Genomic DNA, 24,424 nt, shown 5'->3' with positions numbered 1-24,424 from the left:
CATAAATAATATAATTTCACAATGATTAATTTGATAAATAATATCATAATGAAGTGAAAGTGTTTGACTTAATAAATGAATATCATCACAAATGAATACAGTTGACTCTTGAAGAGCATGGGTTTGAACTGTGCAGGTCCACTTTTACCAGGATTTTCTTCTACCTCTGCCACCCCTGAGATAGGAAGACCAGCCCCTTCTCCTCCTCCTCAGCGTATTAAGCATGAAGATGAAGAGGATGAAGACTTCTACGATAATCTACTTCCACTTAATGAATAGTAAATACACTTTCTCATCCTTCTGATTATTCATTCCTTCCTTCCCTCTGCCCTCCCTCCTTTCTCTCTCTTCTCTTTCTCTTTCTCTCTCTCTCTCTCTGTCTCTCTCTCTCTCTCTCTCTTTCCCTCCCTCCCTCCCTCCCTCCCTTCCTTTCCTTCCTTTTGATGGGATCTCACTCTGTCACCCAGGCTGGACAACAGTAGTACAAACATAGTTCACTGTAGCCTTGAACTCTTGAGTTCAAGCAATCCTCCTATATCAGTCTCCAGAGTAGCTGGGACAACAGGTATACACTATGATACCTGCCTAATTTTTTTATTTTTTGTAGAGACAGAGTATTCCTATATTGCCCAGGCTGGTCTCAAACTCCTGGCTTCAAACAATTCTCCCTTCCTGGCCTACCAAAGTGCTGGGATTACAGGTGTGAGCCACTGTGCCCAGCTTTGATTTTCTTAATAACATTTTTTCTCTGGTTTACTTTATTGTAAGAATACAGTATATAATACATATAACATATAAAATGTGTGTTAGTTGACTGTTCATGTTATCAGTAAGGCTTCTGGTCAACAGTAGGCTATTAATAAAGTTTTGGGGGATTCAAATATTAAACATGGATTTTTTTTATGGCATGGGGAATTGACACACCTAACCCAAGTTATTCAAGAGTCAGCTGTAATACAATTCATTGTGCAAATGAGTAAATTATCTGATATCATAAGTGATTCAGATAGGATCACTGACAAAGAGTATCACCATTTCCCCAAAGAAAACAAAGAAAGGTGAACAAAACAAATCACTGTACCCATGAATTTCATACTGAAACCACAAGACAAATTCCTCATTAAAAAGAAAAAAAAAAAAAAAAAACCAAAAACCCAGAACTCTCTATTCCCCATTGCTTTCTACTGTGGCTAATACGAAGACTTGGTTCTGTTCCTCCTCAGTGAAGATCCCCTTTTCCTTCTCTTCCTCTTCCTTATAGTATCCAGTGCGTGGTTTCAGGACAATAAATGCTACTTACTGAAGAGGAAGAAGGGAATTTTCCCTGTCATGCACCTGATTCACTTCTCTACTGCCAACACACCAAAGAGTTCCTCTTTTGCCATTATTTCCTGTATCTGTTCTCAAAAAGTTTCTATCTGCATGGCCACCTTCAGCAAGGTTGAGTCCTCCTCGCTCCCGGCCATTTTGCCCCCTGTTGCCGGGCTAAACTCTCTGGGTATCTTGCAGTACCTTTCATGTCCCTCCTCAGGCTAACACCCTTCACAGGTTTCTGGGTGCCACACAGTAAAGTCCATACTCCTTAACTTGGCCTTAAACTCTTCATTATGGAAAGTTTCAAACACTTGGAAAGCATGTAGAAGAGTAACATGAATGCCAGGTGCTCATTGTTCAGTTTTAAAAATGACAGGTTTCTGCCACTCTTCTTTCATCTCTCCCACCACTCTCCAACTCTTGCTTTTCATTTTCTTTTTCCTGGTACGTTTGAAAGCAAATCACAGACATTTGTTTCATTTCACCTGTAAATATTTCAGGGTATATCTCTAGTATAACAGATAAGATCTTTATAATATATACGATACCTTTTTCACACCAAACAAAATTAATAATTCCTTATCTAATACCCAGTCTGTGTCTGATTTTCCCAGGTTGTCTCCAACATTTCTTTTTTATTTTTTGAGATGGATTCTCACTCTGTTACCCAGGCTGGAGTGGAGTGGCATAATCTTAGCTCACTGTAACCTCCACCTCCCGGGTTCAAGCAATTCTCCTGTCTCAGCCTCCCTAAATGCTGGGATTACAGGATGAGCCCCTGCACCCAGCCACATTTCTTTAATATTGATAGTTTGTGCGAATGAGTTCATATGTTGATTTGGTTGATATGTCTTTTAAGTCTTTTTAAATCTATAACAGTTCTCTCTTCCTCCTTTTTTTTCATAATATGTATTTGTTGAAGAAGCTGGTTCATTTATCCTGTAGAATTTCCCACATTCTGTATTTGGCTGCGTGTATCTTCGTGGAATTACTTAATTCCTCTGTTTCCCATGTTTTCTGTCAACTGCTACTTGGACCTCAAGGTTCAGTGAGGTTTTTTAATGTTTTGGTTGTTGATAGCTTTTTGATTTTGTTTCTGTTTTGTTTCGCAAGAATATGTCACAGGTGGTTGTCCCACTTTTAGGGATAACATAATCAGGGGGTTCAGAGTATAGTAGCCTGACCCCTCCATCATCAGTTTCCTCAGGAACCCCACACAGAGTGCTGCTGCTCTTAATGCCGCCATTTTTCTGTCAGCTGACCGAATCACTGTTTCCATGGCTCACCCCCTCCTGACCTTCATGCATTTTGTCCACGGTCCCCTGCCTAGATCTTTCTTCACCACTGCTTGTCCGAGTTCTCCACATACTTGAGGGCTATGATAAAATCTCATTCATTCCTGAAGCCTTTCTTCATCCCTTCTAGTTGAAAACAACTGTCCTCCTCTGAACCCCCATGGCTCTATGTCTATACCATTTTGATGACTCAGAGTCACTTTTGCCTTATATTTCAAATACTATTTCATGCTCATCAAATATTTATTAAATTTTATAATAAAAATTATTCCCCAAATAAGTAAGAAATGTAAAAGAAAAGTTTCTGCTTTACACTCTAGCACCCACAAAATTTTCCTGCCCAGACTGTATACTGTTTGATATGAACCCTTCAGACATTTTTTATAAATATATATAGATAAAATAATTAGGTATGTTGACATATATTAGCATATATAATTATTGAACTATTATGTGCTTTCATTTTGGTTACTTCACAAAATTTTGCCTTTTTAAAAATACCATGTTCCAGATCACAATACATGAAATATTTAGGTAACCTACTTTACCAGGAAAATCTAGACTGCCTGAGTGAGAACAAGGAATGAACTCACAAGAATAGGATTCTGAAGATCAGGCAATGGTTGGCATGAAAGACAAAGTGCAATATTTTAATGTTTTTAAATAACTCAAAAGCCCATGTGGTGCCAATATTCCAAATCAAAATTATCCAGGAAATTTTAAATGAAACACTTATTATAATAGGATTAATAAATGTGAAGAGAAGCCAGAGCAGAAAGTGGATGGAGTATTCATAAGACACTATAACACTCTCTCCTAGACAGGCTCATCTGGACTGCTTCTCTGTCAAAGTTTAGCAGATCTATTACACTTCTCTCATTGGATCAGCTTTCTTTTCAGTTTCTCTACAGGCTGTCTAGGCTATAGTAAGCTGTAAGTATAAATATTATCTGGAAGTCAGGAAAAAGGACTTACAACTGTTATACAGGCTCAGAGACAAGGAAGCAAAGCAATTTGACCTACATTGATGGAGCACCAACTATGTGCAAAGCAGGGCACTAAGCTTTGTTGGAGACACAAAGGTGACAGAAGTTCTGACAGTGCTTCCAATTTGGTTGTGGTCTCTATTTAAGTCTAGCTTTCTTGAGCAAGAGATAAAGTGCTAACCCCAGCAAACACAAATTCATATTGCTCACCTTCTATCATATCTGTAATCCTGATAATCTCTTCTTATATTCATTTCAGTGGGTCCAAGACACAATCCCCAGAACAATATTTCCATACCACCTTCACTTTCCCCAAACGCCTAATTCCACAGTCTCTCTCTGTGCACTGTAGGGAGCTCTTGTATATACATGATACTTCGCTTCACTTCAGCATCATACTAACCCATGCCCTGTAGAAGTGCCATAGTGCACAGCGGTGAAGGCCACAGTTGCTGGAGCAACCAGCCTAGGTTCAACTCCCAATTCTGCCCTTACTGTCTACATGATCGTTGGCAAATTAGTTAACCTCATCTTTCAAGTGGGGCTATAACAGTAACACCTACCTCAGTGTAGTGTTGTGAGGAAGAAATAAGTAGCTCTTAGGACAACGCCTGACACTGTGTTTCAATAGATGTTTCCTGTTTCTGCCTTTTAGTATCATACACAAGAAGAAACTTCTGCTTCCTTGCTTCAGCAGATCCTTCCACCTCTACTCTGTTAACAAATTCCTTCCTCCTTCTCTAGAATCCCTTCCTCTATAACATCTTGCAGTTCTCTCTCTACTAACCTCCTTTCCTCTATCTTCCAATATCCTAACGTTTACTCTGTCTATTAAAAAATTATCTGCGGGATTTCCAGCTCTCTGGAATCCCCTCCCACCTGGTGGGAACTAAAAAAAAAAAAAAAAAAAAAAAAAATTATCTGCTTGATCCTATCCCCTTATGGCTAAGCCTGTCTTCTTCCTTCAGATTTCATAAGCTTACAATGCCTCTTCTTCCTGGTCCACATGACCTGGCCTCTGGCTATTGCTCTGACCTCATCTCACATCATCTTATATTCCTTCTCTTGTTCCAGCCACAGTCCTTTCTTATGTCCCTTGAACGGGCCAATCACATTCTAACTCTGAGGCCTCTGAGTTGCTGTGTTCTCTATCTAGGGCTTCTCTCCCCAGCTCCACTGCCTAATTTGCCTCCCTCAATTTTTCAACTCAAAAGTGCTGTCCTTGGTGAAGTCATCCCTTACCACTCAGGTTAAAGTGCCCCTCTGTCATTCTCCATCACACCTCTTGCTTTATTTCCTTCAAAGGACTCTCTCCTCCTGAGAACAGGGACCTTGATATCTCTCTCCTTCCCAAATACCAGAGGCTGGCTCCATAAATATTTGCTGACTGTATCAGAATGGACTTTGCAAGAATCTGTGGAGATACCAAACCCATCAGACACAGATCCTGTCAAAAGTGTTTATAGCCCATAGGGGAGAAAAGATGGGCTCCAAAGTATCTGCAATATGCAGCATAAAGCACTCAGAGCCTCTAACACATAAGAGAATTAAGAGAGGGCTTTTGCCTGGGAAGTTCTTAAAAGTCTTGAGGAGGAGGTGGTATCTGAGGTAGACTGAAAAGAGGATAGAATTGGATATTCAGAGACAGCAGGAAGTGGGAAAGAACATTCCAGATGGTGGGCCTTCACTTAGATTTTCCCTTTCCTTCATCTATCATCCTCCATCTATCCCCAACTACAGCCCTTTTTTTCCTTTTCACAAGTCCCACTTTCTCTTTATTGCTACTATCACCCTCATCTGAGTTCTCATCACCTCACATCATGACACTTGGCAGAACCTTCTGATTGGTTTCCACCCCTTAGTTCTTTCCACCTACCAATCCATTCGGTATACTGTTGGGGCCTGAGGAGACCCAGTGAAGAGCATTCCTTATCCTCACCCAACTTTTGAACCAACTGAGATTGACAGAGGGTGGTCAGGTACATGGGGATCAAAACACCAGCCAATTGGAGGATGCAGCTTAGTTGTGTATCAACAAATTGAACCCCAGGATTTCACAGACTTACCTCTGAGTCACAAGCATCACTGGATAGCCAGAGGCCTCCCCTCCTGGGGGACTGCCCGTGAAGGGCTGATGGCATGGAAGAGCAGATCTGGGGGAGCAGACCAGGATCAGCGCTTCTTAGGAGAGTAGCTGAGTTACTTGGTTCCTCTCCTAAACTTGCCAATAAGTCATTCCTTCTCAGGGGAAGAGTGTACAAAAGGATGGAGAGAGGCCAAGACTGCTATACTAACTAATGTCCCTTTACATGCACACATAAGGCCACTGAAAAGGAGCCCTGCTACCCTATTGCCACCTTTCACCCCACTAAATTCCACATTTCTTATCAAATACCCTTTTAATCTTGAGTCTCAAGACATTTGTGGGTGCTTCTTGCCAAATATATCACAGTAAGTCTATTCGTCTGGCTTTGAAGGTCCTCCAAAGTCAGAAGTGACTCCAAAATGTCCCCCTGTTCTAGGTTTGCCTCCTGACCATCTCATGCATACACTGTCCTTGTTCTACCTTGGCTTTGTGCTCAACCCTCAAAGCCCAGCTGAAATAACCTTTCCTCAATGAAGACTTCTCTGGCATTCTGAATCACAATCATCACTCTTTTCTTTGCATTCCTGGTTAATAAAACACAGTTTTCCAAGTCAATTAGTTTCATATTATAGTACTCAACTGTGTTTAAGCCAGAAACAAAGGGAAAAAATGAACTAATTTTAGGTCTTTGTTCTCATTACAGGCTCATCAGGGCACATTACTCATGACACTGTCACACATGTCCATAGCAAAGAACTTGAAGAGAATGATACTACAGGAAGCAAAGCAGGTCTGTGTCCTGCACATATTAAATTCACTCCACAGGCCCTGGTACAGTGTTGGCCAGTGGAGTACACAGATGGTATTCCACAGATACTCTGTTAACAAATTTATTCTGGTAGAAATTAACTAGTCTTTTCTATGGCTACTTTGGAGACTTTATTTTTGGGTAAAAAGGGGATATTCTATTTGTTTTCCCTTCATAAACCTAGGAAAAAGATGATCTATGTCAGCTCTAGTGAAAACAGATCTGTCACATATCTGGCTACATATTAGCTAGATATACCAATTTAGGGATCTTTTCCATCCACTTATTTGCTACGGGCAACAGTGATAGAGCACACGTCAATACATGCCTGGTCAATTTTTCTCAAGTGTGAACCTGAGTAGGCGATCACAGACCCAACTTTTTAAAAGCAGAGTTTTTCTGTCTTCTGTGATAAGGGTAATTTCTAGCCTTTGTTGAACTTTTTGACCCAGGAAACAATTCCAAACATCACCTTTCAAACCATGCTTATTCTCTGCCATGGCGAGCTTTTCGCTCTATTTCTCTAATCTACAAGAATTAAATATAAAAGACTCTCCCATATGTAGGCTGCTGGATTTTAGGCATAAATGGCATTCCATTACCATTTCTTCGTATAGCCCACAGAAATATAGAGACTTAGAGTGGGAAGGGAATCTAGAAATCCCAGTAGCACATCCAAATGTGAGGCAGAACCTATCAGGTGCCTTCATCAACAGAACCTTAATTTTGTTCAGGTATGAGGCCAATATGCTGAGGAAAGATGGCTTCTCCCTGCCATGTGAAAAGAATAATAATTTGTCTAATCCAATCACAACAATCCTATTTTCCTTTGCCAGAGATTGCCTTAGGGGTGGGCATGTGACCCAGTTCTGGCCAAGGTGGGAGTGCTATTGGAAGCCTCTGGAAAAAAGACCCAGAAGAGACGTCCTGCTCTCTCTTCCTGAATTTTACTGTTGGTATTTAAGAAAATGATCCTAACACATTTGGGGAGTTAGAAAACAATTTTTTTTTCTTTCTTTTTTTTTTTTAGTAGAGACGGGGTTTTGCTATGTTGGACAGGCTAGTCTCAAATGCCTGACCTCGTGATCCATCTGCCTCAGCCCCCCAAAGTGGTGGGATTACAGGCATGAGCCACCATGCCCAGCCCCTAGAAAAAATTGTTTTAAAAATGATCTTTGCGGCTGCTGTAGCCATTTTGTACCAATGAGGGGAGAGAAGAGTAATCAATATACCAAGGACAACAAAGCAAAAATAGGGAACACCTGTGGGTCCTGGATGACCCCAAGACCACCTACCCCTAAGCATCTTGTTAAGTGTTTTTTGCATAAGTCCTCCACATTCACTAAGTGCTCAATAGTTATCTGTTAGATAAAAGAAGAAATACAGTGACTATTTATGTCACTTTTGGTTATTTTGTTACTTGCTTCTGAAAGCATTCTAACTGACTTAACAGATGTGGAAAGAGGTTCCAGGAAGCAAAATGACTTCGCCAAGGTTATACCACAAAGTGGGCAAGTTGAGAGTGAAACTCCAACCTCCAGACTTTAAATCTAGATCACACTGTGTTTTATTTGTGGTGGAGGGAATGAGTCCTCAGGCTGGAGAAGTAGTGTAACACAGTGGTTATGTGCAGTCTTGGAGTTAGGCGTGGCTTAGAATCCTAGCCCTGCCACATATCAGCTGCATAACCTTGGATGAGGTCATCTTCTCTAAGCCTCAGTTTCCTCATTTGTAGAATCAGGATAATATTTATTATGTTAAACCATTGTGAGTATTAACTAAGATAATGAATGAACACTTCTTAGCACAGGGCTGAGCATAAAATTATCACTCATTAAGTGATAGCTCTTACTGGCAGTATTAACAATAACAAACTTCATTCAACTTGAATCAAGGAAAGAGAAGCCCTTTCCATTTTGAATAAAAAACAAAACATCACTATTCTGTCTTGATTTTTAAGCACCAATACACATAATTCAACCTTCCATGTGCTCATGCTTGGTAAAGTACAGTTTCTACAATACAGCTGATATCTTCAAAGGACTTCCAATGTGGTGTGGGAGATGAATGGACAAGCAATTATCTATCATGCACAGCAGAGTAAAATGTGCCATGGGCACATAAAGTGAAAGGGGAAAAAAAGGGATTTTAATTGAGAAAAATCTGGAAAGGTCCCAGGGAGGATGTGGCATTTGAATTGGCCCTTGAAATACAATGGAGGATTTTTGGAAAGTGAAAAGGGAAGGGAAAGTATTCTGGGATGAGGAGACAGCAAAGGCCAGGAGCTTGAAAGCACATGGCACATTAAAAAATGGCAAAAAGGCTCAAAAGGAAGAAGGTGTGGGTGATAAGGTTGGGAAGATACCTAGACGCTTTATAAAGTTTACACTTCATTTTGTAAGAAATGGGGAACCATGGTTCATTTCTGAGAACAAAGTAGTATGAAAAGCTCTGTGTTTTAGAAAGAAAAGTTTAGCAGCTTATAAAATTAGTAACCATAGTTTTCCTTAGCCAAAAAGAAAAAAAAAATTAATAGGATAACCAGGAAAAAATATCAGACATTTTGATTTAAACGTTCCCATACAGAAGTGCTATGAATCAGAATGTGGGCTGTCAATGAGGCATATTGGGTTTCCAAATAGCCGCCACAGGCCAGCATTCAATAATGTAACCAATGGAAGCTATACGACCATATAAAATCAATTTTCTGTGACCTATTTTAGCAACTTCTTTGTACTGACTAATCTTGCTGAAGGGTGAATCATAAATTCAGCAAGACACCATGTCCTGGTGACCTCACTTGTTCTTAGCCTGCAGGAATATTCCCACCTCTACTGGCTCCAAGGCTTTTGAGAAACATCATAATTGAAAAAGCCGTCATTTTAGTATAAGTCCCAAATTTGGCTTTTTTAAAAAAAAAGCGAAAGATGGGGAAAAAGGGAGCCGAAACAGAGTAACACAAAACCTGGGATAAAGAAACTAGACTGCCATGGTTTTTCTAGCCCTAAAGAAAATCTCTGCTTGAGACCTTCTCCTGAAGTACTTAGAACAAGAAAATACAGGCATAGGAATGGTACCAGGTCACCAGAGAGTGAAACCGACGGAAACAAAAGCCTAGTTGACCACTGCCCTTGCCAAGCAGATGAAAATGTGAACACAGTCAGGAATGGAACAGTAAGTTAGATTCTGGCAGTTTGTTGAGTTTCAGAGCTCTGTAGCTAATGCAAAGGATTTCTTTAAAAATTTTTTATTTTAAAAATTGCAACAGCAGTTCACCCAGAAGTAGAGTTACAAGGCACACAGAAATCTTTCTATGTTAAATAATTTCAAACATACCTATGTTTTCATTACAAATTTTTTTTATTATCTGACTATAGTAATTAGCTTCCACACAACCATGAGTCAGGGTCAATTCAAATACATCCTAGAATGATATAATTTTGTAGTTCGGAAGGATGATGGAGATAATTTAACCTGCCTCAATAGGTCTATAAACCAAACACGATAGATAATAAAGTGATTTTTCCAAACTTACATGGTGAATTAGGAGTAGAGTTCAGATAACCTCAGATAAGCTTTCGGGTCCTACTTGGGGATTCTTTCCATATAGCCTCATTTACTCTACTTTGCGTCTATACTTTGGTGTGTGTGTGTGTGTGTGTGTGTGTGTGACCTAAATTTCATATATATGTTCACATGACTTTTTATGTTCTTACCTTCTGATATGTTTATGTTTAGATTGTAATTCTGAGATGTTAAGACCTTGTCTTCTTTATCCTATGGGAAAGTCCTTGGTGCTTATGATTGCATCATTACTCAGTGAACATGAACAGATGACAATGATGGAGAGGGGAAAAGGGTTTAGTACAGACACTAGTGAAGAGTTTGTCTTTATACAACTAAGATCAGTGCTAAGACTAGAAATCAGCCGTTCTTTTTTTTTTTTTTTTTTTTTTTCATATTCTGGAGTTGGCTTGTAAAAAATGAGCCATTCTGGTAGTAGGATAGGGCCCACTCTCAGGGCTACTTCCCAGTCACACCCTACTACAGCTACCCAGGGCATAGCAGACGCTGGATGGCAGTAAGGAGAGGGACTGATCCTGAGGATGCTTTTGTGTCTACCACCTACCTGGAGGTTCTTCAGAGATAAGCCTGAGACAGAACTATTCCATCCTCAGGTGATATAGATGGTGTTAACTAGGTTGGATTCAAGCCACTTCCCATCAACTGGTGGCAACCTTCATCCACTAGCACTGCCAACATTCCTTCTTAAGAAGTCAGTGCTAGGTCTGCCTCTGCCTGAGGCAAGGCAATCTCTAGAATGCATTACAGGCTCCCAAGTAAGACAGTTAAAAAATGACAAAACCCCAAAGCTCTTCCTTCCATGCTTACAAACCCATCGGGGTTGGTTCACTTCACCTGTTGGCATGCTAACATTAAAGACTGTGAAAGACAAAGTGACCATCTTCCTTTTGCAGATTCACTGGTCTAAGAAACTGACTGGCTCTGTGTCCACGTATTTCAGTGAGTATGTTAAATGCAGGAAACAATCCTTGCTTAGCTGGATTGCTTTGGTGTGCCTCAGTTTTTCTGAACCAGTGATAGAATTACAAGGCACACACAAATCTTTCTGTGTTAAATAATTTCAACCATCAACCATACCCATGTTGTTTAATTTAAGGTCAATGAACATTATCGTACTGATCTCCACCAACTACTCCCATAGGGATTTACTGCTAGTGAGGCTTTCAAAGTGGAGGGCTGTGGAGACTGAGGACCACTAGCATCCAAGGTAAGGGAACAGCTGCAGCTTAGTGGTTAAGAACCTGGACTCAGAGGAAGACTGCCTACAGTCAAATTTGAGGCTCTACTCCTCCCTCACTGTGGGGATTCAAACAAGCTACTTATGCTCCCTGTGCCTCAGTTTCATCACCCTTTAAATGGGACCAATGAAAAACCCATATCACAAGAGTGCTCTCCTGTGACTAAATAAGCTGGTACCTATAAAGCACTTAGAATTGTGAAAGTGCAGAAAGCGTTAGCTGCCACTGCCATTATTATTACTATTTTCCCCTCTTTCCACCTGGGCTCTCCCACTCACCCTAAGAACAAACACACTGGGTGCTCAGACATTGGCTTTGATAGTAATAAACAAACTGTTAATCTTGTTCACGTATTCTGCTCTCATATATCCCTTTCCCACCCTAGGAAAGCAGTGGCCCCCAAATTCAAAGCAATAACCGTCTATAAAGAAACACAATCAGGGAATAGGGAAAAGTTGAAAAAAGTTAAAAAATTATCTCAAATGATTGCCAGCTTCAGAAAGACTGAAGGGCAACCACAATGACCTCACCAAGCTTTGTGTTCATCAAATAGCAGTCAGATTCTTGTAAGAAGGGAGATCTTAACTGTGCCTATGCAACTCAGAAGTCTGAAATGGTATTTAAATAGCTCTCCAAGACCAGAGTAACATTCTTCCAACATTAGGGGCACTTTATAAGCCACACACAGTCAGAAAGGGGAAAGTGTTTGATTTTCTCTTATCAGGGCAGCTTTTGAGACAAAAGCGTATCATTTTTCAGTATTTACTGCTGCTACAGAGCTTCACAGAGAGGATGGGCCAATGCTAATGATGATGTTAAGGTGGAGAAAGGGAGGATGTCAGAAAAGAGGATGGAGTCATTTTTTCTAGAGAGACACAAGCCAGCTAAAGAAGTTAATGCCTTTATCAGTTTTACAGTTAATGCGTGTAATTTAACTACGTTCATTTTTACATTTAAAAATTTTTTGAGCACATGTTCAAAGCACTAAGTTAGATACTGAACATAAAACAATGGGTAAAATTCTCAGGTGAAAAGTAACTTTAAAAAGGGAAGAAAAACAAATGGGCAAGAAAACAAGTTTATGGTCCCTTCTATCAGTGACCATAAACTCTGGTGTGGAAGACAATAAACACCTGATCATAAATCAGTATGAGAGAGGGAAAGAATGGGCTATTCCCCATTAACAAACCAGTTAATAACTATGAGAAAGTATAACACAACAAGGCCAATTCATTTCAAGAAATATTTATTGTGTGGCCATTTTATAACCAAAAAAAACTTGAAGTCCTTGTTAGTGTCACTTTGATTCTCATTGATGGGTTTCAAATTCAATTCATAATAACAGCAATAATATCATTAAATGTTTAAAACTTTTATTAAGTGTACTGAACATGGTTCTAAGAAGTACTTTAGATGTTTTCACCCACTTAATGCTCACAAGAAATTGAGGTCAGTACTACTATTACTTGATACTTTATGTCCAAAAAAACCACCAAACTCAAATGGGGGTACAGGGTGATTAAGAAACCTGCCTTATGTTATACAACTAGTAAGTACTAGAGCAAAGTTGGAAATGCTAGAAATCTAGGTTTAGAGTCAGTGTTTCTAACAAATATGCTACTTTGTTTGACCAGAAGGCCTCCTTCAGACAGGCTTCCATATGAGCAAAATAGCTGCTACACCCTAGCTACCCACAGCCCTCATTATACTGGAGCCCAATTTGTTTTATGTACCCAAAGCAGCATTTATCCTCAGTAAGGTTCAAGAGCCTGGTTATTCATCACCAACTGAGACAGAAGACACAGAGGCCCTACCTGATAAAGAAGACCCTTGGACTTATTACAGGAGGAAGGAGAAGGATGAAGGCCGGTAGGAGGATAGAGCAGATAATGGAAGAACCACTCCTGATAAGCCTTTAAGCTGAAGCTGAGTTCAGTAAAGGAGCCAGGTAAAAAAATGAACATTAACTGGAGAAAACATAACCATGCAGTAATAACAGCTGCAAGTAAGAGAGTGACAAGGCTAGACACAAAATCATCTTGACCTTGTCAAAAGAAACCCATTGATGAAATGTCATTTCTTCTGAGGAGCCCCCAGCCTCTCATTAACCCTTATTAACTTAAAACAGCAGGAGTGGGACAAGGGAAGATTATGGGTGATCTGGAGACACTTTGAATTTCAGATGCCTGTGGTACATTCCAAAAAAATGCTCACCAGGCAGTTGGAGATGTGAGTCTGCAGCTCAAGGAAGAGGTCTTGCCTGACCCCAAATCTCCTGGGTCCTCATCTCCAGCTCTAGCCAAGGTACTGCACTGCCTTCCTCTGCTTTTGGCATATTCCTCAGGAGAAACAACGAGACTGTCTTCAGTTTGGATCACTAACTTCAAAGGTTTTAAAGTCAACTTGACTCAGAGATCTTGGCTGATTTTGGCTAGTAGGCACCTGGATGTTGGCATACCCCGCCACAAATGCTTGTGAGAATACTGGCATCAGAATAGGTGAGATCAGCCATGCAGTCTAGAACTCCAGCCTGAGAACGGGTGGCCACTGCTTGCCCCTGCCCTTCACCTGATGAGTGATAAGAACATGATTTATCTTGACTGCTCTCCAGAGAATGGCAGAAAGAAAAGGTGTCAAAAACTAGGCATGCCAGCCACGCGCAGTGGCTCACACCTGTAATCCCAGCATTTTGGGAGGCTGAGGAGGGCGGATCATGAGGTCAGGAGTTCAAGACCAACCTGACCAACAAGGTGAACCCCTGTCTTTACTAAAAATACAAAAATTAGCTGGGCATGGTGGTACGTGCATATAATCCCAGCCACTCAGAGGCTGAGGCAGGAGAAATGCTTGAACCAGGAGGCGGAGGTTGCAGTGAGCCAAGATCGCGCCACTGTACTCCAGCCTGGGCAACAGAGCAAGACTCCATCTCAGAAAAAAAACAAAACAAAACTTGGCATGCCATTTACCCACATTTGCTAATTCCTGTTAGGATGTCTATCTCCTAGATGACTAAAGGTGCCTGTGGCTGGGAGCAGTGGCTCACACCTGTAACCCCAACAGTTGGGAGGCCTAGGTGGGAGGATTGCTTGAGCCCAGGAGTCCCAGACCAGCCTGGGCAATATAGCAAAACCTCATCTCTACTAAAAATAATAATAATTAAAAATTAGCCAAGCACGGTGGCACACGCCTGTAGTCTCAGCTATTTGGAAGGCTGAGGTGGAAGGATTGCATGAGCCAGGGGGACTGAGGCTGCAGTGAGCTATGATTTACACCATTGCACTCCAATCTGGGTATCTGAGTGAGATCCTCTCGGAAAAAAATTAAATAAATAAATAAATGGTAGTCAGAATATATTATATCAATACTTGCAAACTCCATGTTACAGTTGACTTTTCAAAATACCACTCAGTTCTCATAATTCAATATAATTTAATATTAAACTTTTTTAAACATGAGAATTAAAAAATAATTATCATGGCCCGTTAAGCACTCAGAGGAGTAGTTCAGGTCTTTAGAGAGCCTAAGGAAGGTTGAGTTCTCATATTTACAATCAAAACAAGATCGGAAAAATACAATTGGAAATATGACACCCTCTTAACTTGGCTACACCATGGATTTAGAATGGCTAAGGAGGTTTTATTATAAAAACCTATACGAACGCTAAGAAACCAGAAAAACTACTGAAGTTATTTGCAAATCAGAAGGTATGCCTGCTTATACATGAGCTCAGGCAAAGCTATCATTCTGCTAGGCAATGGGCTTACAGCAACTCGTATGCCCCTTAATATCTTTTTTGTGTGTATGTGACAGAGTCTCCCCCTCTGTCGCCCAGGCTGGAGTGCAGTGGCGCAAACTCAGCTCACTGCAACCTCCACCTCCTGGGTTCAAGTGATTTTTGTGCCTCAGTCTCCTGAGCAGCTGGAACTACAGGTGTGTGCCACCAAGCCTAGCTAATTTTTGTGGTTTTGCGAAAACCATGGTAATAGGTTTTCGCCATGTTGTCTAGACTGATCTCTGACCTCAAATGATCTGCTTGCCTTCTCCCAAAGTGCTGGGATTACAGGCATGAGCTACCGTGCCCAGCCATGTCCCTTAATATCTAATCACTCATCAAGTCCCGTGCTTTAATATATCCTTTTCTTAGCCAGGCCTGGTGGCTCATGCCTGTCATTCCAGCTACTTGGGAAGCTGAAGTGGAAGGATTGCTTGAGCACAGGAACTCAAGTCCAGCCATGGCAACATAGTAAGACTCCATCTCTAAAAAAAAAACTGAAAAAACTAGCTGGGCATGGTGGTGCCTGCCTGTAGTCCCAGCTGCTTCAGAGGCTGATGTGGGAGGATCCCTTGAGCCCAAGAGTTTGAGGTTGCAATGAGCTACAATTAAACCATCATATTCCAGCCTGGAAGACAGAACAAGACCTTGTCACTAAAAACTGAATTTTAAAAAAAGAAGAAAAATGTATATAATGTCCTTTTTTTTTTTTTTTTTACTCCCATGGTCACTACCCTTGGCTACATGTTACAGAAGAATGGTGAAAGCCTAGCAGAGAAGACAAGGAATTACAAGTCATGAATTTGAGTAGAAAAAAAGAAAGGATTTGAAAGGAAACCTTTTCAGAAACACTGGGGAAAATGGAGAGAGTTGGTTGTGTCTCACAGAAGACCAAGTTCATGAGTACATATTCATGTGCACATATATGTGTATAAAATATGAAGAGAAAGGAAATTCAAGACCCTCTGTCATGAAGGAGGACCTAAGCACCCTCTCCAGCCATTTTCTCCCCCTGCTGGCCATGGAGTCCTTTGTTCTACTCACCAAGGTCTGCTTGCTCTCTTCTGTACGCCCTTCTCCTCACCTTTGATTACACAATAATCCTGACCAAGTGTCATGTCCTGTGACTGTCTGCATCTTAGTGTCCTTCCAGATGTAGCTCAAGTTCCATGTCCCCTTGCAAGCCAAGCCTTGCGAAGCCCAACCCACAGTGTCTTCTCCTTCTTCTGTCCTTTTACAGTCACTGCCACTCACTCATATGGACAGAGTAAAATGAAGGTCCCTCACACACATTTCAACGGCCCATCTACGGTCTCTCATTACCAAGTACCTTATTGAGTCTTATGAAAAGTTCTTTAGGGCAGGGATTGTGTCTTCACACATCTTTAAATCCTTCCTAGCACAGGCTCAGCCCAATATACGATCTACTATAGGAACACGTAGTATCATACAATGTGCACAGGAAAATACCATTAATACGTTAAGTATGAGAGTATTCTGATTCTAACATACAAGATCAGAAAGGGAGAATTTACCATAATTGTCTTTTCACTAAATGCCTTTTAGGAAGATAATAAGAGTGTTGACCTGAAGCCTGGTAAAATACACAAGAAAATGGAAGAGGGAGCTTAAATAAGCAAGGCCAGACATGAATGCTAGAGCGTAAGATTGTCATGAGGCAGATTAAGAGAGACAAAGGAAAAATCAACAATTGTTCAGTAGAAGTCAGATATAAAAACATATGAACTTATCTGAGTCGCAGCCCCAAAAAGAAAAAAAATAAAGAAATAAATAACATTTAAAAACATACCGGTATTTCCTTGAGCATCTTCTATCTTACTTGGTGAGGGCAACAGAAAAGACGGCCTGGTAAAGTGCGGGCCTTGAAGCGAAGGCTGCTGCTGTTGCTGCTGCTGCAAAGGCGTGGTTTTGAGGACCACCCTCCAGTCCACTTGGGTAATATCTGATCGTGATCGAGCGTGCCCTGGCTTGAAAGTAGAGGTCTCATCCAGTAAGTCATTCACAGAACGAGGCCGGTCCCGCCGACGCTGACAGATATTGAAAAAATTAAAGGTTGATGCTTCCTTTTGTTCCATCCAGGAAAGATTATCTGGGGTCGTCCCTCTCTGGACCATAAACTGTTCTTTGGCAGGGAAGACATTTTGAGCTTTGGTTTCTAAGAGCCTGCTCTTACAGTGGTCCCAAATCATGCCCCCCTTGCCCAGGGAGGCCACATTTCTCAAAGCACCATTGTCTGTGATGTTACTGAGTACTTCATGCCCTACCAGTTCAGGGACTTCCTGGATCCCATAAACCTCTGCTTGCTGCACAGCCTTTTCTAGCTTACTATCCAAAGTACCAAAGAACTCCTCTGTAACTTCTAAGGCTGGGCTGATATCATCCACTTCCAAAGCTTCCATGTCACAGGCTTCAGGAGGCCTCAGCCTCCTAAGCTGGTTCAAGAAATGGCTTCACGAACATTCACCCAACCAAAAGAGGTACTTCAGCAATAGAGCTATGGAAACAACTGGAAGAAACCTTCATTGGGCTTCCTGGAGCAGGCTAAACACAAGGGTGGTTGATGTTTTCCCAGCAATTAAGAGTATTTGTCAGTGGCTAATGGGCATTAACATTTGGGAGACCAAATATTCCTTTGAGATTATTCTGCAGAGAGACTTCAGTGAAGACAACAGGAAGTACTTGTCAAAGCAATGCCATGCCAATCCGTGATTTCCTGGAAGAAAATAAACAGGATAACATTGGCACATGGTTCATTGTATTCTACAGCACACAAATCTGCAGAATTACTTTCCCTCCTTTACACCTCTTCTATGGCAGCCAAGCACAAAGGCAGACAACACTTACAGAGAAGTGCCTTTGTCAGTAATACATATCACTACCCGCTTTGGATAAAAACTTACATGGAGCAGGGTGGAGCACTTGATAAGAGGAATTAAGGTCAATATCTTTTGCTCACACAGAGAAAATGCTTTGAGAGCATTTGTGAAAAGACTGCCCTGGCAAATCTCTGATATGCTGACCTAAAATAGTAAGCAAAAGAGACTAGGAATTCTGTGACTGGGGCTGTATCATAATCAGTCTAAAAGTCATAAATGCTGGAGTGCTTTCACAAACTTTGAAAGCACTGATGATTTGTTGGGTTTAAAGGTGCAACAAGGAAGCCGAGAAGGAAGTTCTGCCCTTTTTTAAAACACAAATGTGACTGTGCTTGTGTTTCTTAGGTTTAGATTATATAATGCCTAATGATGACTCTGGACTTCAGAATTGCTCCAGCATTCTTAGAGTTTCAGGCTCCAAACTCCCCGAGACTTCTAGGATTGGCCTCAGAGTATGGGTCTAGTCTGTAGGGTGTCAAAGAGCTTAAGGTGAAGCCACGGCCTGAGTGGCAGGCTTGAGTTCATCCTTTTCTCCCTCCAGAACTCAAGCCCCAAATCTTACATCTCTACCAGGGCAGAAAGAATCCTACATGAGCAGTAACCCATGCTTTCCAGGAAACACTAGATCATCAAGTCCAGGCCAAATTATAGCAGACCTTGACAATGATGCTAGCCAGTACAGTAGACACTAGTCATTATGACCATTCACATTTAAATGTAGTAAAATTAAAGTTCCTCAGTCACACTAGTCACATTTCAAGTACCCAACTGTCACATACACCTTTGCATCTTTACCAAAACCAACCAATCAAACAACTAGGCAAGGGCTTTTTTATCCTTAACTTCTTATAAGTAGGCAAAACTAGGTAATTAGCAACACCATTATATATTGATATGGTTTGGCTGTGTCCCCACCCAAATCTCATCTTGAATTCCCATGTGTTGTGGGAGGGACCCAGTGGGAGGTAACTGAATCATAGAGGCAGTTCTTTCCCATGCTGTTTTTGTGATAGTGATTAAGTCTCGTGAGATTTGATAGTTTTAAAAGGAAGAGTTTCTCTGCAGAAGTTCTTCTCTTGTCTGCCGCCATGTGAGACGTGCCTTTCACCTTCCACCATGTTTGTGAGGCCTCCTCAGCCATATGGAATTGTAAGTCCAATAAAACTCTTCCTTTTGTAAATTACCCAGTCTTGGGTATATCTTTATCAGCAGAGTGAAAATGGACTATTACATATATGTTGTCACAAAGGTAGACAGATGTGCTTTCTTTGTAAAAACTTCACAATTTTTATGGTTAAATTAATGTTTACCACTTAGGTCATTAAACCATTACATTTATATCAACAGCACCAAACCACCTTGCTTAACATATGTAAATTAAACTCATATATATAGACTTTTATTTTAGGAGTATCAAGGAGGTTTGCAGTTCATAGGACCTCTATAGAACCTCTTGCAAAGTGATAATGACTATGAATTTGTCTACTTTTATATATTTTGATATTTATTATGTTAGTACTTCATGAAGCAAGGCACAGATTTATTTTTAAAGATATATATTAGTAATAAAACTTTTCTAGCTGTAAACAGGGTTTGTTTTTTTTTCCTGAGTCTATCTAAAGTTAAACCTTCAGTCTTTCCAACTGTGTAACAGGGTTTTAGTGCTTCTGTAATTTTGAAACTTGGGATATTTTTCAATTTCATCTTGTATGGCAGAGACAGAAATATACATAAATATAATAAATATTTTAGTTCTTTCCTTACTAAAAATTGAAATGAACATAAACAAAGTACAAGTTTCTCATTTTATAAAAGAGGTACCAAGGTTCAGAGCATTAAGTTGTTCATTAAAGATTACTGATACTCCTTTTCTTATCCAGTGTTTCAAATTCAGTCTTTACTCATGATAGAGAAAGTATAAATCACCCTCAAAGTAATTATCTATTTCTTTTTTTATTATTTATCAAACTATCTAGAAATATTCTTTTTTTTTTTTTTAAAGATGGGGTTTCACCGTTTTGCCCAGGCTAGTTCCGAACTCCTGACCTCAGGTGATCCGCCTGCCTCATCCTCCCAAAGTGCTGGGATTACAGGCATGAGCCACCGTGCCCAGCTAGAAATATTCTTTTTTATGCTTCTGGCTTGGTAACTAGAGGCTGGTTAGAAGTATGTAACAGGCCAGGTGAAGTGGCTCATGCCTGTAATCCCAGCACTCTGGGAGGTAGGTGGATCACTTGCTCTGCCAAAAGTTTGAGACAAGCCTGGCCAACATGGTGAAACATTATCTCTACTAAAAATACAAAAATGAGCCAGTCATGGTGGTGTGCACCTGTAATCCCAGCTACTCGGGAGACTGAGGTGGGAAGATCATTTGAACCCAGGAGTTGAAGGTTGCAACAAGCCAAGATTACACCACTGCACTCCAGCCTGGGCAACCAAGCAAGACCCTGTCTCAAAACAAACAAACACAAAAATTAAAAAAAGAAAAGTATATAACTATTGATGGCCACGCTGGCTGGTGGAATACTTCTATACCACATGGTCTAAACCCATAGACTGTTCGACAAGGAAACTGGCCTTTGAGATAATCTTTTCAACCTTAACATTTCATAGAATAAGACACTGAGGCCCAAAGAAGGTAAAAAGCCCTGTGAGCACTTTCATACATGTAGGCAAGCTCTCAACTCAGGGCCTTTGCATTCGCTGTTCCCCCAGATACCCCAACCTGAACAACTCTCTCCTTAAGTAATTGTTCATATGACCTGACCTCCCTGACCACCCTCTTTAAAACTGTAATGCACTTCTCTGCCCTAGACTCTTGATCTCTTTTACTCTGCTTTTGTTTAAATAAACTTTTCATTTTAAAATAGGTTTTTTGTTTTTTTGAGACAGAGTTTTGCTCTTTTACCCAGCTGGAGTGCAGTGGCACAGTCTTGGCTCACTGCAACCTCTGCCCCTCAGGTTCAAATGATTCTCCTGTCTCAGCCTCCTGAGTAGCTGGGATCATAGGCGCCTGCCACCACGCCTGATTAATTGTTGTATTTTTAGTAGAGACAGGGTTTCACCACGTTGGCCAGGCTGGTCTTGAACTCTTGAACTCTGGTGATCTACCTGCCTACACCTCCCAAAGTGCTAGGACTACAGTCATGAGCCACCACTCCCAGGCAACAGTTTTATAGCTATAGAATTATTACAAAGATAATATACTCAGTTCCTATACACCCCATGCTCAGTTTCCTCTATGTAACATCTTACATTAGTATGATACATTTGTCACAATTAATGAACCAATATTGTTACATTATTATTAATTAAAGTCTATACTTTCTTCAGAATTCTTCAAATTTCCCTAATGTCCTCAATCTATTCCAGGATCCAATACAGGGTACAACATGACATTTAATTGTCATGTTTCTTTGGCTTTGTCTTGGCTACGACAGTGTCTTAGACTTTACCTGTTTTTGATGACTTTGACAGTTTTTAGGAGTACTAGTCAAGTATTTCATAGAATGCCCTTCATTTTGGATTTGTTTGATGTTTTTCCCATCATGAAACCAGGGCTATGTTTTTGAGAGGAAGTTCACAGAGGTGAAGTACCATTCTCATCATATAATATTAAGGGTACATATTATGAACATGACTTACTACTGTTCATGTTAACCTTATCACCTGACTTGAGGTACCCTTTTCCTTAAGCACTTACCTTTTAACATATCATTTAATTGACTTATTTAACATTTAATGTTTTTCTCTGTCTCTCCACTAAAATATAAGCTCTACGAGTCCAGGAATTTGTATTCACTGTGTTCATTAATGTACCCCAAATACATGGAATAGTGTTTTGCACACACACACACGCACACACACACACACACACACACACACACACACTAAATAGACACGTGTTGAACAAATGCATTGCTGTCTTGTTGCATAAGAAAGAGCGCCTCATGACCTATCCACTTCTCCAAATTAAAGTTCTTCACCAACACCCACCCACCTTGTTGTTTTACTCCTCCATGCTTTTGTCCAAGTTAAGGAAACTTTCCTAATTGTTCAGGCTCTCATAGCACACCGGGTTTGCCACATTGTACTGAAATGATCGGCCAATCTCTCTAGATCCTACTCTAAACTCTGAGCTACTTGACTGCAGGCACCATGCCCTTCTTGTTTATCCTCCTATACAATCTCTGTCTTCATTCTTTTAGACTCTGTTTTCCAACCTTACTCTTTGGAATTTCATCTTTTTCCTGGGCTCTATAGCCGTCAAATTCACTACAGTACAAGAGTCTGATGTCAAGTTTAATTTCTATAATTGAGTACTTCTTACTAGCTTGTCTCATTTGGTTTTGAAATTAATCAAAATATAATAATATATTCAGATAGGTCAAAATATAAAGGAGACAAAGTGAAGGGAATAAGATCAGCGTGTGGGTGCGGTGTGGTTTGCCTCAGTACAAAACTGGAAATCAGGAGCTAATTAGAACTGTGTTCTAAATCTGGCTCAACCACACACTTGCTGGGTGGCCTCTGGGAAACCATTTAACCTCTGCATGCCTTACTCAGCTACCTGTATCCCATAGAGTTGCTAATATTAAATTGCATTGCATGTGGATCATTCACTAGGTAGCTGCTCCAACATGCCTGTACAAATGTAAACTGCTATATAATTATGGAGCACTCCACTGGACCTCACCCATTCAACAACCACGAGTTCCTCTTCTCTCCCTGGAAAGATTTGTCAGTCCAACAAAGGCAAAGTCAGCAACAAACTATTTATAATACACTGCTTTTCAACCAAACTCAGCGATCTATAGACATTTTATCTTATATTTGTATAGAATGCCCCTATTTAATACATTGAGAAATTGAGGTCCATTTGTCAGTAGGGTAATAAAAGAGCTCAACCCAAAGAATCCTATGCATGCATCAAAACGTAACAGGATGGAGAATCAGTGTATTGCTATTTCCTAACAAAGAAATCTGTTGTTTACATGCTCGTTAGGCAAGGCTAATTAACAGGATGAATACAGTAGTTCTCCCACACAGAGGCAGAAGCCCTTATGAGTAATAATTCTACCCTGACTCATACAGAGATGCCGTGTCCTCCTGAGCTGGATGGTAAAAGTGCTGACTTCCTCCCTCATAAGTGGCTCAGAATATTGTGAGTGCTGAAGGTGTCTGGGGCCATATCATTTTAGAAGCAGCTGGACTGGGAAGAAAACGGCAATGGCAAAGACACCAAGGATAATTTATATCTGTCTATTAATTTTCAAAAATAGAGCCAAGGGTGATTATAAGGATGGTCAACATTCTGGGCTCTCACGTGGTCTTCACTTTGATTTAAGGTTGTGGCTGACTGAGAATTGTCTAAGAATTACATCATGTAAAGGATCCACAAGAGGATCTGCCCCTAGTAAAATGGCCTTTCTGGACCACGAGGCTACATGGCAACGTTAAGGATGTCGATGGAGTGCAGGCATGCCACAAGCAGTAGGCAAGGAAATGGTGCCAGGGTGGACCTCATAAAAAGAGCTCAGGGGGCTATCAGATGAAGCACACAGCTAGAAACACAGATGGAATCCCATTTTCACAGGTTTGGAGCAAACATTAAATGGCTACATTGTATCTAAGTTTCAATGGAAGAAAAGACAATTGCCACAATACATAAAGAGCATACCATTAAAAAAATAATTTGGGCTGGAGGTGGTGGCTCATGCCTATAATCCCAGCACTTTGGGAGGCTGAGGCAGGAGGATAACTTGAGGCCAGGAGTTCAAGACCAGCCTAGGCAACACAGTGAGACCCTTTCTCTAAAAACAAAAATTAAAAATTAAAAATTAGTCAGATGTGGTGGCATGTGCCTGTAGTCCCAGCTACTCAGGGGACTAAGGCAAAAGGAACCCTTTAGCCCAGGAGTTCAAGGTTGCAGTAAGCTGTAACTTCACTGCTGCACTACAGCCTGGATTACAGAGTAAGAGCCTATCTCAAAATAAATAAATAAATAAATAAAAATAACGTGTGTGTGTGTGTGCATGTGTGTGTGTGTGTGTACTTGTGGAAACTCTGGAAAATAGTGACAGACATGGAAAAGAAAATAAAAATCAGTCATGATCTCATAACTCAGTTAAAGTAAGTCAACAGTTAGGTATACTTTTGTCCAATATTTAATTGGAATCAAAACTATATATACAATTTGGGCACACTGTTTGTTTAAATGCATGCTCCAAAAAAAGCAAATACCAGTAAATACTAACCATGCAAAACAAAAAAAACAGACCAAAAGAAATGTCCCAGGGAGTGCTGTGGCTATTTATACTTTACAACCTGATGCAAGACCCCACTCAATTGAACTTCTCTTCTATAGCTACCAAGGGACCTCCCCATTACATAGCCATTAGTGTTTTCAAAGCCCTTAACCTTCTTATGCTGTTAAACAGTCC

General features: G+C 40.6%; 1 protein-coding gene across 2 annotated transcripts in view; it reads right to left on the bottom strand.

Moving 5' to 3' along the window:
• Positions 1-24,424, bottom strand: part of PLEKHM3 (pleckstrin homology domain containing M3) — a 201,252-nt gene that overhangs the window by 158,259 nt on the left and 18,569 nt on the right. For both annotated transcript variants that reach the window (XM_032278451.1, XM_032278452.1), the window contains exon 2: positions 16,895-17,818. In XM_032278451.1, the coding sequence (XP_032134342.1) occupies positions 16,895-17,504 (610 nt within the window). In that variant the 5' untranslated portion in view covers positions 17,505-17,818. The remainder of the gene's footprint in view (positions 1-16,894; positions 17,819-24,424) is intronic.

This window comes from Sapajus apella, unplaced genomic scaffold (genome assembly GCF_009761245.1).
Source record: "Sapajus apella isolate SASKATOON/1434 unplaced genomic scaffold, GSC_monkey_1.0 scaffold10, whole genome shotgun sequence".
Taxonomy (NCBI): Eukaryota; Metazoa; Chordata; class Mammalia; order Primates; family Cebidae; genus Sapajus; species Sapajus apella.
Note: the sequence above shows the minus strand (reverse complement) of the source record. Positions and strands in the feature narration are given on the sequence as shown.